A 16,685-nucleotide genomic window follows, 5' to 3' on the forward strand; every position below is an offset into this window, starting at 1 on the left:
CTCCCGCCCCGAGGTGCACGGGCGGAGGGCGCATCCTCCGGACCCTAGACCCCCGAGGGGCTCTCCGGCGCGGCGCAGCCCCTACCTACGACCCTCGGGGGGAGTCCGGGCTGAACCCCCTGCCCAGCGCTGCCAAAGTGCTCCGAAGTTGCGGTCCCGCCTGTTCCCCTCTGGCAGTGCCTGCCCGGTGGGCACCCGCAGGTGCTTTCTCTGGGCCTGGGCAGGGACCCCTGCCACGACTGCCAGCCCACGGACGGGCCCCCTGGGAGCCCCCAGGCCCCGAGGGCAGCGCCTGCAGCCAGGCCCGGAGCACCGGCCCCGCCCCGGTTGCCTGGGCCCGGCCTCCCCACTCTCTCCCTGGGGAGGGCGCCTCATTCCTGCCCTTCACTTTCCGCCGTTACCTTGAAGGTATTTATAGGTAGAGAGGACAGCCCCCCCTCCCAGCCTCCTCGGGGTCCTCATTTCTGGACCAGGAGCCTCACGGTTGGCCCCGTGGACTAGAGCAATCTTGTGGGGTGGGATGGAGAACCCCAGGTTGGCTGTGCATAAGGGTAAATGTTGAGGCTAAGAGAAGGGCTTAATGCTAGGGTCACTTGAGGCTGTGTGTGGAGGTGAAGGGGTTAATGCCAGAGGACCCTCAGGTCGTGTGAGGGGAAGGCTGGAGTGTGGGAAAAGTGCAGGCATAATTGGTGTGGGAAACTGAGGCGGGGGTTGTGTGAAAAAAGCGCATGGTCAATAATGGGGGGACTGGAGACAGTGTACAGAGCTGGTGTGTAGACATGGCTGGGATGGGTGCTGGGGCAGAGGTAGGTGTGGGACCTGCATGTGCAGGGAAGCAAGGGCACAATGGGGAAAGTGCAGCTGTGTGTGAAAGAGGGAGGCATGGCAGGGTTAATGCTGGGTATGCAAGTGTGCAAATGGGGTAAATGGAGGCAGTGTAGGATCTATGTGCAGAGAGGAGTTATTGATGGGGGGAGGGCCAAGGCATACTGAGGTTGGCCCCGATCCTAGTTAGTGTGTGCATGCAGCCTCGGAGCCATTTATTCACCTCACCTGGGCTGGGTGGGGTCCCTGGCAGCACAAGTGGTTTGCAATCAGCTGCTAGCCTAAAGATTGGTGGTTCAAATCCATCCAGCAGTTTCAGGAAAGAAAGGCTTGGCCGTGGATTTCCGTGAAGATTACAGCCAAGAAAACCCTATGGAGCTCAGTTCTACTCTGTAACACATGGGGTTGGCATGAGTTGGAATTGACTTGATAGGAGTTTTTTTGTTTGTTTGTTTTTTTGCGGGGGGGTGGTTGTTGCTGGGAGGTAAACTGAAACACTGAACAGCAAGGCTGAGATCTGGAACTTTGAGGGAGGGGAAACTGAGGCAGGCAGGGCCTCTTTGCTACCTTTGCTAAGCACCTCTTTCTCTGCCCCCAGGCCCACAATGTCCCACTGAGCCAGCCTGGAAGCTGAGGGGAGCCACACAGAAAGCACCCATGGATGGGGCCCTGGCAGGGGGCCTGGCCGCCCCGGACCGTCCCCGCGGCCCTGAGAGACTGCCTGGCCCAGCACCGAGGCAGGACATTGAGGGTGGGGCTGAGGCCACCGAGGGGGAAGGTGGCATCTTCCGATCCACCTGTTACCTGCCTGTCACCAAGGAGGGCCCCCGAGACATTCTGGATGGCAGAGGTGGCATTTCCGGTAAGATGGGGGCATTCTGGCCCCAAGGGAGCATCCTGCCCCATCCCCAAGGCTCAGAGAGGGCCAGCAGCCTCTCAGGTCACCCAGTTCAGCAGGGGCCAAGTTAGGATGCTGATTCAGCCTGGGTCCAGAGCCTTCTCTTTGCACTCTGAGTAGTTTCCCATTTTACAGTTGCGAAAACAGAGGCCCCATGAGCCCAATGACCTGACTAAGGCCCCCCAGTGGGTTGCAAGGAGCTGGCACTTGAACCAAAATCTGCCTGGCTCCCTCCTGTGAGCACAGCAATTGGATCGAGATGCCCAGCTCAGTGCCCCGAGGCCCTCTGCCACATGTCCCCCGGGTACCCCTACCCGCATTAGTCTATCTCAGCTCCCTATCATTGCACCTGCTACAACACTACACTGCCTTGGGGATGAGCTCTGCTCCTGAGCCTTGGCACTGCGTGTGGCCAAAACAGCTTGTGCCCTCTAGTGGCTGGGGAGAGACTGGATAGTTCAGGGATGTCGGCCACCCCCTTGTGCCTCAGTTTACCCAGCAAAGGGGGCTCTCATGCTGACCGTCCCCACCTCAAGAGTCATTTCTCATTAAATGCTGAGCACCTACTGTATGCCAGGCTCTGTTCTAGGTTCAGGGGATATAGCTGTGAACAAAAGAGGCAACAGTCCCTGCCCTGGAGGGGCTGACACTCTAGTGGGGGAGAGGGACAAGCAACCAAACAAATACACAAGGGCAGGTAGTGAGGGATGCTATGAAGGTATTAATTATATAGCATGCTGTGATTGTGCCTGGGGGTTAGGGAAGGCCTGCCTGAGTGGTGGCGTTTGAGGGAATAGGAAAGGGAATAGTGGGTGCAAAGGCCCTGTGGTAAGAAGGAGCCTGGCATATCCGAGGATCAGGAAGGAATCTGGCACGTCTGGGGAGTAGTCGGGGAGTGCAGGCTGATGCATCAGGGGGTCTGGAAGCACACCTCTCCCTCCATCTCCTTGGCCTGCCCTGAGCTCCTCAGTTCCTGGGAAGCTCTGTGCACCTTGTCGAGGGTTTCCTACATACCAAATACTTTACCTGATCATTTCATGTTATTCTTGCAAGAACTCTGTGGGCTAGCTTCTGTTATTATTATCCCCATGTTAGAGATGGGGAAACTGAGGCCCTGAGTGGTTCAGTCCCCCAAGATCACAGAGCCAGGCAGTAACTGAATCAAGATTTGCACCCTGGCAGGCAGCCTGGCTCAACAACCCTCATCTCCACTACCATGTTGTGCCCAGGTGTCCTTGACCTGCCCCCACACACCATTGACCCCCCCCCAGTGAAGCTCAGATGCAGAGTGCCTCAGGGTTGGGCATTGACTAAGGACACACATCCCATCCTCATGGGACCCCACCGTCTGGGGGGTGGGGGTACACATGTGTCACCAGGTGCATGACCCAGTCATTGGGGCTGCGATGGGGGAAGCACAAGGGGCTACAGGCCTGGATGAGGTACCTGGCCCAGCCTGGGGGAACTCCAGGGTCCTGGAAAAAGTGAAGAAGGGATGGGGAGGCACAGTGAACCAGGCTAGGAGGGCAGGGGGCATCTGAGCAGGGGACATGGGCTTGGAGGTGACTGACGTGTGCAGTTGGTAGACGGGGTGACAAGGTGAGACCCTGAGGGCAGATGGTCAGCCCAACGCCCGAGCCCCGGAGCTTAGAGGACCTAAGCCATCCTTACCTCCAACCCCTTCAGTCCAGTCCAAGCACCTGAGACCAGGTGAGGCAGGACCATGTCCCAGGTCACGTGACAGGGCAGGGGCTTTCGGGTCCCGAGATCCTCTCTGGGTCTGGTTTTGAGGAATCGAGCATTTTTTCTCTAGCTGGTGCATGCCCAGGTCTAGGTAGGCAGGTGTGTCCTCAGCCTGTCCTGGAAAGCAGCTGAATCCCATAAATGCACCTGATTTATAGCCTGAGGGTGAGGGGGTGGAGGCCTCGATATTTCCCTGAGCAAATGGGGGCATGGGGCAGGGAGCAGAGTTGAGGCCAGGTGTCTCTCCTGCTACCTTCTTGGCCACTGGCACCTGCCCTCGTAGTCTTATAATGCCTATAAATAGGAGCAGCTTCTGAGGCTACTGCTCCATCCCAAGGCCTAGGCCTCCCTCATCCCCACCCAGCCCTCGGAGCCCCCCAAGGCATCCCTGGAGCAGCCACCTCCAAACATCTCTGCCTGGACCTGGATGCGCAGTCCCCACCTTTTCGGTCCTCCACGGTGGCTGTTGACCCCCTACAGCCCTCTGGCAGCTCCCGGCCCATTGCGTCTCTCTGGTTAGCCTCCAGGGTACACCAGAGGCTTGAGGGTGCTGAGACGTATCTGTTGTGTGCCTGGTGCTGTGTTGGGATGAGGACTAGGGGCGAGTGGTGCATCATTTCTGCCCTCATGGGGTTCCAGGCTGGGGAGGAAGCCAGAGAGGGGAACAGACGTGAGGCTCCAGCTTCCTCCCTGGAGTGATCCTACCCTCCCTTCCCTCCACCACCGCCTTTCTGGGTCAAGCTTTTACTGTGATCACGTTGATGGTTGGTGCGTTGGTACCCATTGCTGGCAACTGTTCCCATTGTTGTCACTAGTTGTTGCTGGGTTGGCATCTGACTCATAATGACCCCATGCACAACAGAATGGAACGCTGCCTGATCCTGCACCATCCCCATGATCAGTTGCAGATCGGACTGCTGTGATCCATAGGATTTGCACTGGCTGATTTTTGGAAGTCGAACGCCAGGCCTTTCTAGTCCATCTTAGTCTGGAAGCTCTGCTGAAGCCTATTCAGCATCAGAGCAACACGCAAGCCTCCACTGACGGACAGTAGGTGGCCATGCATGAGGTTCATTGGCCAGGAATTGAACGCGGGTCTTCCTCGTGGAATGTGAGGATTCTACCACTGAACCACCATTGCCCGTTCCCATTGTACAGAGGAGGAAACCAAGGCTTGGAGAGTGAAAGGTCACCCTTGGGACTTGAACTTGTATCTGCTTGGCTCCAAAGTCTAGATTAGTGGCCACACTGCAAAGCTGCCTGGCTCAGGATTCAAGCTGCTCACAGACACCCCTGGTGACCATGCTCTCATTTTCAAATCATCTTGGGGACCCCAAATGGCAGGAGCCAGTGAAAGACCCTCTGCACTTCCACCAGCTGAGGGCCACATCTCAGACACCGTATTTGACCTGTCGGATCCTCAGAGGTGGTAGAGGCCTTGGGCTGCAGAGGCCTCTGGGCAAGCCCCCACCCCCAGGTGTTTTAACGCAAGGCCTTGTGTGACCTGCTTCCTCCAAAGTCGCTGCCACTAAAAATAGGAGCCTCACTGGAACTGCTCAAACAAAGAGGCCAACCCAGCTCTCCAGCTCGTGGAATTCTTAGACTCCGGCAATCGCAGAATCATCAAATCTGGGATGCCTGGAATCTCAGAAGCTTGAGGGGTCCCTGAATCTATGAAGCAGGGCACCCGGGCCCTCCACCCACACCTCTCAGGCTGTGCTGGGTCTGGACATTCTCTCCTGAGAAGTCACATCTCTGTCTTGCATGTCCTCGAGAGACCTCGTTCCTGGGGGGTCTCACTCCCCTGGCTTGTTCAAACTGAACTAAACCAAACCAGTTGCCATCAAGTCCACTCTGACTCATGGCACCCCTATGTGTGTGCAGAGTAGAACTGTGCTCTATAGGATTTTCTAGGCTGTGATCTTTCGGAAGCAGATCACCAGGCCTTTCTTCCAAGGTGCCTCTGGGTGGGTTTGAACTGCCAACCTTTCAGGTAGTAGTTGAGTACTTAACCATTTGCACCACCCAGGCTTTACTTTCCCAACCCTCACATCCCTTCAATACCCCACTCCATTCCCCACCCAACATGGGCCCTCACACCCAAGCACATCCCTGGCCTAACTCAGTCTCCCTACTCCAGTGATTCTCAACTGGGAACAATTCTGCCCCCCAGGGGACACTTGGCAATGTCTGGGGACATTTGTGGTTGTCATCACTGGAAGGGAGGTACTACTGGCATTGAGTGGGTAGAGGCGAAGGATGCTACCCAATACCCTATAGTGCACAGGATTGTTGTTAGCAGCCATCGAGTTGATTCCGACTCCTGGCGACCTCACGTCTCAGAGTAGAACCAAGCTCCACAAGGGTTTCAGGGCTGTGAACTTTCAGAAGCAGATCACCAGGACTATCTTCCGAGGTACCCCTGGGTGGGTTCGAACCGCAAATCTTTTGGCTAATAGTCAAGTACATAACCGTTCGCACCACATAGGGATTCCAGTGCACAGAATGGCCTCCCTCAAAGAATGTTCCAGCCTTAAATGTCCATAGTGCTGAGGTGGAGACACCCTGCTCTGGTGAATGCAAATCCTCATTTCCCCCCACTACCGCCCTCACCTTCTAAAAGCCGTGCAATAGTCATAGCCATTTTCACGGGTTCTGCAGAAAGACCCCAACTTTCTGACTGTCCCTCTTATTCCTGGCTCCTAACAGTCAGCTCTCAATTTCCTGGGCAAATTGGACAGTGGGGATTGGAAAAAGAACCAGCCGCCGCCCTAGTCGTCTTCCTGGACCAGCCTCAAATTGAGACTCTGGACTGGGCACAGGCTCCCCCCGTGTGTTAACCTTGGCACAGGCAGTTGGCTCAGCTCCTGACTGGCATGCTTGACCACACATGGCAGGCAGAGGACGCAGGGCAGGATTTCTGGGGTTGCTCCAGGCCTTGGCTCCACAGATGGATAATGGAGAGTTGGCTCTATCTGTGAAGGGTTCCAGGAGGGAACTCGATTCCAGAGCGTTAGCCTGGAAGGGGTTTAGGAGACAAGGACAGGCCCTAGTGGCTCCGTGTGCATCCTCCACCAAACATCTAATGGGTACCCACTGGGGTGCTGCAGTGGACAGGGCAGGCTAAGCCCCTGCCCTTGAGGGGCTTCCATGCTAGCTGGGGAGACAGGCCATCAAACCTTCTAAAGAGCCAGCAGGGCAGTTTCAGAGGGCACAAAGAAAGAAACGAAGCAGGTGATGAGAGAAGGTCATAGGGGCTCACTTTACTAGTGGCCAGAGGAGGTAACTTTTGGGCTGGCTGTGCAAGAAGCCAAGGAGAAGGGTGCTATATGTTCCAGGCAGAGGAATAGCACGTGCTAAGGCCCTGAGGCCCGAAAAAGTTAGGTGGGCTTAAGCCATTGTGAGGGGCCATTGGGGGTCTGGATTTTATTGTAGGTATAATGAGAAGACAGGCGAGTTTTTACCAGGGTTTGCTGGGTGGAGGGAAAGAGAGGAGGGTTGGAAGGCAGCTGGCCTCTGGGGTCCCCCAGGAGAGCAAAGGGGACTCCTCCAAGGAAGCCCTTTGCAGAGCTTAGGAAAGTGGAAGTCAAAGGTATCTCAGGCAGAGGGGCTGGGAGCGGGGCCCTCCTGAGGTGCCCGGCAAGGCTCCCGGGGCTGGGGTGCAAAGGGCCCCCGGGCAGGGGGCCCCCAGCCCCTCAGGGTCTCCCCTCTCTGTTGCAGACGGGCAGCCCCATCCCGGCCTCAGCGAAGCCCTCCCCCGTGCCACCTCCGCCACCCATCGGATCAGCAGCTGGTGAGTGCCACGCTGGCCCTGACTCAGGGAGGGCAGGGAGGCCAGAGGGACATGCCCAGGCCCCAGAGAAGCCCCAGGGATTGAGAAGGGATCAGGAAGCAAGGCAGGAGGAGGCGACCCCAGCAGGCAGCCCTGAGCATGTGCTGGGGGAGGGGGGTGGGATGAACACAGACAGTCAACTCTCATTATCCCTGCCAGGAGCGGGGCCCACGTGCTTGCCAGAGGGGTCAGAGCCTGGAGGTCTGACCATCAGAGTCCTGTCCCCACAAGAAGACCCTTAGAACAATGCTAGGTCTCTCTGAGCCTCAGTTTCCTCATCAATAAAACGGGAGTCTATAAGATGCCTTGAGAAACCCGAGGCAGCAATGCTGATGGCAGCTACCATTCATTAAATGGCTTTGCAGGTGCTGGTTTTTAATGTCATATCAGGATTAGTAATGGCTATCGGTTAGAGATCAGGTCCCTGGGTAGTGCAAATGGTTTGCACTCAACTACTATGCTAAAGATTGGCAGTTTGAACCTTCCCAATAGTGTCATGGAAGAAAGGTCTGGCAATCTACTTCTGTAAAGATGGTTGTTAGTTGCTGTCGAGTTGACTCCGACTCATGGCAATCCCATGTGTGCAGAGTAGAACTGTTCCATAGGGTTTTCAAGGCTGTAACCTTTCAGAAGCAGATCACTAGGCCTTACTTCCAAGGTGCCTCTGGGTGGGTTTGAACTGCCAACCTTTCAGTTAACAGTACAGCATTTAATTGTTTGCGCCACCGAGGCCAAGAAAACCCTATAAAGCAGTTCTACTCTGTAGCACGTGGAATAGCCACAAATCGGAATTGACTCGACAGCAATGGGTATATCAGTTACAGAGCCCTTGCCTTGTGCTGGCCACAGCCCTGCACAAAGGATGTTCCTGTAATGTCCCGTTTCACACATGGGGCTTAGTGAGGGGACCCCGTGATCTCTGCTCGGCCTCTCTGCGGAAACTGTTTCCTCATCTGTTTATAAAAAAGAAAGCCAGTTGCAGTCAATTCCGATTCATGGTGACCCCACACGTGTCAGAGTAGAACTGTGCTCCATAGGGTTTTCAATGGCTGATCTTTTGGAAGTAGAGTGCCAGAACTTTCTTTCGAGGCACCTTTGGGTGGACTTGAACCTTTTGGTTAGCTACTGAGTACATTCACTGTTTGCACTACCCAGGGACTCCCATCTGTTCTGTGGGCATGATCAATACCCCCTCATGGAGACAGGCTCTTGAAAAGGAAGGGAGATTGATCAAGAATAATCATAATAAGAGCCCATGTTAGTCATGGGCTTACTGGGAGGAAAGGCATCAGTCGAAGCATTTCCCCAACATTAAGTGGCATCATCCTCACCCTATACCTCATGGAGTTGAGTTCCCTATTGGAAAGGAAGCAAACTCCGGCTTAATGAAATGGGTTTTTCAAGTGTCATTTAAATAAGCATCTGCTTCATGTTAAGTTTTCTTTGACCACAAGTGTGAAAAATCTCCTTACACACGCATGAGGACCTGGAGGTTCCTGGTTCCTGGGAATCATGCCTGTTTTTAGGATTGAAAAACTGAGGCCCATAGACATTGTCTTGCCTAACCCTGGAAGTCAGAGGCTGAGAGGGGACCTTCAACCTCTCCTGGCTGTGTCCTTCTAGCCTCCGGCAGGGGAGACATGAAGAACAGGTGCATCCCTGAAACTGTCTGTCACAAAGTGAACTGTTACCACATTGGCTGTGTAATTTGGGGTGGGCGGGGGAGTGACATGAAATTAACTCAGTCAACCCAGCTGGGGAGGACCAGGCAGAAGCCAGAGCCTTGGGCCCTCCCAAGGAGGAAATGAGAGTTGACTGTGCCACCAGACTTGGGAACACTCCTTGGAGGTGGCCCTATCCCTGTGCGCACCGTCCCCCCATGATGCGAGGGAGCTAGGCTGTGTAGAGAGGTGCATCCTGAGAGTTGAGCCTGGCTTTTGATCCAAGGGCTCTGGAAGGGTCCACATGTACCCACCACCACCCTCCATCCTGATGTTGTTAGTTGTAGCCAATTTGTTTCCAACTCATGCTGACCCCAAGTGTGCAGAGCAGAACTAATCCATAGGGTTTTCAAGGCTGTGACCTTTTGGAAGAAGATCCCCAGGCCTTTCTTCTGAGGCACCTCTGAGTGGATTCAAACCACCAGCCTTTCAGCTAGTAGTTTGAGCACGTAACTGTTTGTGCCACCCAGGACTCCCCTGCCCCCTACTCTACCCTCCTAGAAAACCCTATGGAGCAGTTCTACTCTGTAGCAAATAAGGTCCCCTGTTCCCTCTAAGCTGCCCTTGAGCTCAGTACTTGGAGTCTACCTCAGACTTCCTGGGGGACATCCCCCTGCCCAAGGGAGGAAAACTGAGGCCCAGAGCTAACCTGTCCCCATTGGCACTTCCTTGCAGCTGCTGGGACGGAGGTAGCTTGGACTTCCAGCCAGGCTCCTCCCCACCTCACCTCCTAGGCCACTTAACTGGCCCCCACGATGGCCAGGGGCCCTGGGAGCACCCCCTGGTCCAGGAGGCCAGGGAGGGCATCCCCTTGGAGCAGAGGTACGAGGACTCAGTCATTGTGAGGACCACGAAGCCCCACATCGAGTTCCAGGGCTCTAAAAGGCTCTTGCACCGCCACCAGGGGGAACCAAAGCTGGCAGAAAAGGGACCCTGTGGTCGCTCCAGCCTCCACTGGCTTGAGGACTCAGAGGAGCAAGCCCCCTGCCAGGACATGGGGCTGCACCTGGACTCCTTCCGGAGGGTCCTCGTGCCAGCGGACAACCCCCGGACAATGGCCATGGCTGTCACGCAAGAGGACCTGGTAGACCCCAAGGCGCTGGTCCCACCGTCTGAGTGGAGCCTGCCAATGGCAGCCTCGGAGATGGCCACACAGACCTGGACGGTGAACTCGGAGGCATCCGTGGAGCGGCTGCAGCCACTGCTGCCACCCATGCGGACTGGGCCCTACCTGTGCGAGCTGCTGGAGGAGGTGGCTGAGGGAACAACCAGCCCCGAGGAGGACGACGACGAGGAGCCAGCCGTGTTCCCGTGCATCGAGTGCAGCATCTACTTCCGGCAGAAGGAGCACCTCTTGGAGCACATGAGCCAGCACCGCCGTGCCCCGGGCCAGGAGCCCCCAGCCGAGCTGGCCCCGCTGGCGTGTAGCGAGTGTGGCTGGGCCTTCACTGACCCTGGCGCCCTCGAGCAGCACCGGCAGCTGCACCAGGCCTCCCGGGAGAAGATCATCGAGGAGATCCAGAAGCTGAAGCATGTACCGGAGGATGAGGGCCGGCAGGCACGGTTGCAGTGCCCCAAATGTGTCTTTGGCACCAACTCCTCCAAGGCCTTCACACAGCACACCAAGCTGCATGCACGTGAGCGTCGTGGCCTGGAGGCCACAGAGCCCTTTGGCAGTGGTGGGGGCAGCAGCGGAGTTGGCAGCCCAGGCCCCGAGGCCCCCAGTCTCGCCTTCCAGCCCTACGCCTCCACCCCTGGCCTCAGCGACTGCGTCTTCTGCGGCTTCCCCGCACCCAGCGAGAGACTGCTGAGGGAGCACGTGCAGTTTGTGCACTCCCGTCCCCATTGGGATGATGGGGAGACTTTTGAGGAGGACCCCGCCAGCCAGCCGGGCACTAGCCAGGGTGCGTATGCCCGATTCCCCGATGCCACTGAGGACTACTTTGACAAAGCTGAGCCACACTTGGCCTCCCCATGGCAGGCGAGTCCTGATGGGTACGACCCTAGTTTGGCCTTTGGGCCGGCCTGCCAGCAGCTGGGCATGCAGGATTTCCCACTGTCAAAGTCGCCCCTGTATGGCGCCCTCCAGAGGCCACTCGGAAAGTCAGCCTATTCCTCCCCATTAGCATCTGCCCCTTACTCCATGCAGCCAAAAAATAAAAGCTCTGTTCACCCACTGCACCCACAGGAGCTGGAGGGCGCTGTGGGCTGCGAACTCCCGGGCCAGCTGGGGGACCAGAGGTACCCCTGGAGCGGAGAGGAGGACGACATGACCCTAACCTCCGAAATGGACTTTACCCCTGAAAATGGGGTCTTTCCACCTCCAGCTGCCATCTTCATCCCGCAGCTGGCCCTGGAGCTTAAGCGGACTTTTCACGGAGCCCTGCGGGCAGCCGAGGGCTCACAGGCCCAGCAACAGCAGCTGTGTAAGATGGTCCCAGTTGTGCTGGTGGCAAAGCTCAGGCCACAAGTCATGGAGGCAGCCAGGGCACCCCCAAAGCTGCAGGTCGAAGAGCTGGGGCTGGGGGGTACCCACCCCCTGGACTTCCTGCTGCTGGACGCGCCACTGGGCAGTCCACTGGGGCTGGACACGCTCCTAGATGGGGACCCAGCAGCCCTGAAGCACGAGGAACGGAAGTGCCCCTACTGCCCCGACCGATTCCACAATGGCATCGGCCTGGCCAACCATGTCCGGGGCCACCTTAACCGCGTGGGCGTTAGCTACAATGTACGCCACTTCATCTCAGCCGAGGAGGTCAAGGCCATCGAGCGTAGGTTCTCCTTCCAGAAGAAGAAGAAAAAAGGTAGGACGGCTTCACTGCAGCACCTACCTCCCTCTAAGGCCCAGAAGATGCAGGACTGGGCCCAGAGCACACTCACCAACACGTGCTCTAAATCCTCCTTTAGCACCAAAAAAAAAAAAACCCAATCCTGTTGCCATTTAGTCAGTTCTGACTGATGGTGACCCCATGTGTGTCAGAGTAGGACTGTGCTCCATAGGGTTTTCAATGGCTAATTTTTTGGAAGTAGATTGCCAGGCCTTTCTTCTGAGTCACCCCTGGGTAGACTCAAACCTTTCAGTTAGTAGGCAAGTGCTTAACCATTTGCACTACCCAGGGACTCCTCAACCAGTTGCTGTTCAACCAGTTGCCGTTCAACTCCAACTCACAGTGACCCCACGTGTGTAAGAGTAGAACTGTGTTCCATAGGGTTTTCAGTGGCTGACTTTTCAGAAGTAGATTGTCAGGCCTTTCTTCCGAGGCACCTCTGGGGGCACTCAAACTGCCAACCTTTTTGTTAGCAGCTGATTGCATTAACCAGTTGTGCCACCCAGGGACTCCAAGCAGGATGAAGTTGGGGCCTCCCTCCAGGAAGAGCTGGGGGCCACGGCAAAGGCCCCCCTATTGGTGGATGTATGGGGATGCCCCAGTGCCCTGGTCACATAAGCAGCTGGAGAAGGGATTTGGGGCAGAGGAGTCAGCTGCAGGCAGGGAATTCTATTTATTCTTTCATTCGACAAATATTTATTGAGCGAGGTAGCTTCTGTTCTGGGCACTTGGGGACATGGCAGCAAACACAAAAAAGTAGGCCTTGTTCTCCTGGTGGTCACAGCCCAGAGTGGTGGGGTTCTGGGGGCTTCAGAACCCTTCCCCCACCCACCCCCCAGGCTGCCTGTGAGATTATGCAGGTTACCAGGTGCCAAGGTTCTGGTTCTGGAGATCCATCTCCAACACAAACGTTGGGTGATTCTGACATTGGCAGATATGGACCCCATTTGGGGAGACTGGTTGAGTGAGTGAGTGAGTGTGTGTGTGTGTACATGCACATGCTGGGGATGTCAGGGAGGCAGGGGACAGATAGCCATGAAACCAGGCAATTATGATATGACATCATAGAGTGATCAGGGCTGCGACAGGGGGAGTACAGGGGGCCAGGGAAGCCCAGAGGAGGCCCCTGACTCAGCCTGAGGCATCCAAGAAGGTTCCAGAACATCCATTGGTTCATCCAATCAATATTTAATTTACAACATTGGGGTCATTTTTACCACCAGTTGCCAATGAGGTGACTCCAACTCCTGGAAACCCCATGTGTGTCAGAGTAGAACGGCTCCATGGGGTTTTCAGGGCTCTGGCCTTTTGGAAGCAGATCACCAGGCGTTTCTTCTAAGGTGCCTCTGGGTGGGTTCGAACAGCCAGGCTTTTTGGTTAGTAGTCAAGTGTTTAACCAACTGTGCCACCCAGGGTCTCCATTGTGGTCTAAGTGAGTAAAACTAGACCTGATCTCTAGACATGAGAAGGGTATTCATCTAAGACTCACCACATGAAGGCAAATCTACAACTGGAGAGTGTTTCCAAGGGAGAGGTCCCTGGTGCTGGGAGATGTGGGAGGGAAGGACCTGGGAAGTCAGGCAGGAGGACTTCCTCAAGGAGGAGTGTGAATGGTGAAGGAGGAAGGCAGTGCAGGGTGGCTGTGTGATCTACAGGGGTCAGCAGCCTTGGTAACAGGGCTGGAACTGGGGAGCCACCCTCTCCAGGCTGCTGTGTCCTCTCTCCCTCTGCAGTGGCTAACTTCGACCCGGGTACCTTCAGCCTGATGCGCTGTGACTTCTGTGGGGCTGGCTTCGACACGCGGGCCGGCCTCTCCAGCCACGCCCGTGCCCACCTGCGAGACTTCGGCATCACCAACTGGGAGCTCACCGTATCACCTATCAATATCCTGCAGGAGCTGCTGGCCACCTCAGCAGTTGAGCAGCCCCCCAGCCCCCTGGGCCACGAGCCCGGGGGACCACCTGGCACCTATCTCACCTCCCGCCGGCCCCGCTTACCTCTCACAGTACCTTTCCCGCCCACCTGGGCCGAGGACCCTGGACCGGTCTACGGAGATGGTAAGGGGTAGGGGTGGGCAGGGCAATGCCTGACCGTTTCTGGGGGCTCCGGGGGATGGAGGGTTGGGGAGCACCACTCCACTTTCCTGGAGGTGCTATGAATCACTTTACAAAGCACATTCACATTGTCCTCACAACCACCCTGCCATGTGGGGCTCATTTCTGTTTATTCAGGGGCTGGTCTGAATCCCGTTTTCTCCCTTGTGCTTCCTGACAATAATCAAGCAAACATTTACTGAGCTCTTGTTGAGCATTTTTCTAACACAAACTCATTTACATCCTCACAACACCTGTATACGGTGGGTATTATTATGGGCCCCATTTTACAGATGAGGAAACTGAAGCACGGAGGGCTTAACTAACTTGCCTGAGGTCACACAGCTGTCAGCAGTGCAGTTGGGATTTGAACCCAGGCAGCTGGGCTCCACAATCTTTGCTCTTAATGACACTTTGTATCTAGGGCAAAAAAAATAAAGTTGCCGTTGAGTCAGTTTTGACTCATGGTAACCCATGAGTGTCAGAGTAGAACTGTGCTCCGTAGAGTTTTCAGTGGCTGATTTTTGGAAGTAGATCGCCAGGCCTTTCTTCTGAGGTGTCTCTGGGTGTAGTTGAACTGCCAACTTTTTGGTTATCAGCTGAGTGCTTAACTATCTGTACCACCCAGGGACTACCATGTCCAGAGCAGTGTTGTCCATTAGAATGTTCTGAGATGATGAAGATGTTCTCTGTCTGTGCTGCCCAAGATGGTCACCACAAACCACGTGTGCTTGCTGAGCACGTGAAATGAGGTTAATACTAGGCTAGTGGCTACCCTGTTGGACAGCGCAGATCTAGAGTCTAGATCTGATGACTCCTAAATTTTCTGGTAGCACTGATAATCCCTTTCGTTAATCAAGCAATGCTATATATTGAGATTTTGACCTGTATTATCTCATTTATGCCTCAAAATAATTCTGTAGGGGCAAGGATTGTTGTGTTGCCGTTTTATAGATAAGGAAATAGGGGCTCATCTGCTTTGCGTGGCCACATAGCAGCAGGGCTGGACTTATAAAAACCACCACGTTAGGTGGTCTCTTTGGTGGACAACGGCTTGGGAAATCCCACAGTACTGTTTGGTGGAGGTGTCTAGCACTGAGCAGTGGACAAAGTGAAGGACCCAGCTTAGCAAAGCCTGACTTTGTGGGTGCCTTTACTGAACCTAGGGGCAGAGAACTCAGCTGTACGGAGGAGATGGGCTTTGTTGTTGCCAGTTGCCATCAAGTTGGCTCCGACTCATGGTGACCCCATGTGTGCAGAGTCGAATGGCACTCCATAGGGTTTTCAAGGTTGTGACCTTTCAGAAGATTACCAGGCCAGTCTTCCAAGGCTGGGTAGGTTAGAACAGCCAACCTTTTGGCTAGTAGTCAGTTGAGTGCTTACCCATCTGCACCACCAAGGGACTCCTATTGGGCTTGGAGGCATATGATTGTCCAAGGGCTGGCTGGGGCTCCCCTCTGTGTTTTTCCTAACTGCAGCTTTCAGGGTGCTACCTAGATCTGTACTTTGGGCTCTGCTGGACACATCTGCAAGCCCTCTCATCCCGGAAAGGCACTTGGTGTCTGCAAAGAGGAGGGTGGGCTACCAGAGCCCCCTCTCTGCCTTTGACAAGAAGGAAATTGAGGTCGCACCTTGGGGACAAGCAGAGTGGGGACGTGGTCTCAGGTGTCTTATCTCTGCTAAAGGTTGTCCCCTGGGTGCTCAGCTCACACGCCTGGTTTGCTTTGCAGTGTCTCCGGGGTGGCTAGGAGGCGGAGCTGGCTTTGGGGATGGCTAGGGGCACAGGAGGTGGTGTGTCGGCTCCAGCCCTGCCTCTTCTTTCTCCATCACCCCAGCAGAGGTCTGAGAGCCCTAGATATCAGACTCACACCCCTCACTAGGCACCCAGGCCAGGCACCTGGGATAGGGAACATGTGTTCGGCAGCTGAGACATTTCTGCTAGAGGACCAATGTGACAGGCCATTGGGGTGTGACGGGTCAGTCTACAGATGGGAGGTGGAGTTGGCGCTGCCCTGGCCTTATTCTTGGGAAGGAGGACTGTGACCACCCTTTCAGTGGACACTTGGCGGGTGGGCGCATAAAGATGCTGGAAGCGTTACCTGGAGGGAGGATGGCCAAGACTAGGAACCAGGTCTGGGCACCCCCAGGTGCGCTGTCGTTAGAAGCCTCCCCTTCTCCCTAAGGGGCCCGAGGGGGGCAGGTGCCAGGTCAGGGGCGGAGCAAAGGTCAAATTCTGGCCCCACCCAACTGTCAAGGTACCGCGTAGGTGGGGAGGGGGCAGCCGGTTTAGTGTTGGAGGGAGAAACAGGGAGTGCTTGGAAGGTGATGCCGGCTTTGAGGGGGTTCCCAGGACTGGACAGCACCGTCGGGGGACAGTTGGGTCCCAGTATTATGTTGAGGGGACTCTCGTGACTGGGATCCGGTGTCTTCCAGGATCCCCGACTGGAGGGGGAGACTTCAGGAAAGGGAGTGGTCCCACCGGCCTGGCGGGGCTCCAGGGGTATGGATGCCGTTACGAGGGGTGCGTGGAGTGGAAGGAGTCCCATCTTGGCCTTAGAATGCAGGGGAGGGATGGGGTTCCGCCCAATCGGGGATCGGCTCTTCGGGGGTCGGCTAGCCAGGCGCCAGTCCGCAGGGCCGGGACTAGGGTTCCGCTCGTGGCGCTCGGCGCTCGGCCGGCCACCCTGGGAGCGCCCCGAGGGGCGGGGCGGAACGGGCACGGCGTTTGCGGCGCTCGGCGCTCGG

The 16,685-nt window shown here is 56.1% G+C and overlaps 1 protein-coding gene across 1 annotated transcript in view; it reads left to right on the top strand.

The window, feature by feature from the left end:
• Positions 1-1,482: 1,482 nt before the first annotated feature.
• WIZ (WIZ zinc finger) overlaps positions 1,483-16,685 on the top strand; it is a 25,475-nt gene continuing 10,272 nt past the window's right edge. Inside the window, exons 1-2 of the mRNA XM_004384442.1 lie at positions 1,483-1,687; positions 13,581-13,904. Coding sequence (XP_004384499.1) covers positions 1,483-1,687; positions 13,581-13,904 — 529 coding nt within the window. The remainder of the gene's footprint in view (positions 1,688-13,580; positions 13,905-16,685) is intronic.

The sequence above is a fragment of the Trichechus manatus genome, unplaced genomic scaffold, assembly GCF_000243295.1.
Source record: "Trichechus manatus latirostris isolate Lorelei unplaced genomic scaffold, TriManLat1.0 scaffold00122, whole genome shotgun sequence".
Lineage (NCBI taxonomy): Eukaryota > Metazoa > Chordata > Mammalia > Sirenia > Trichechidae > Trichechus > Trichechus manatus.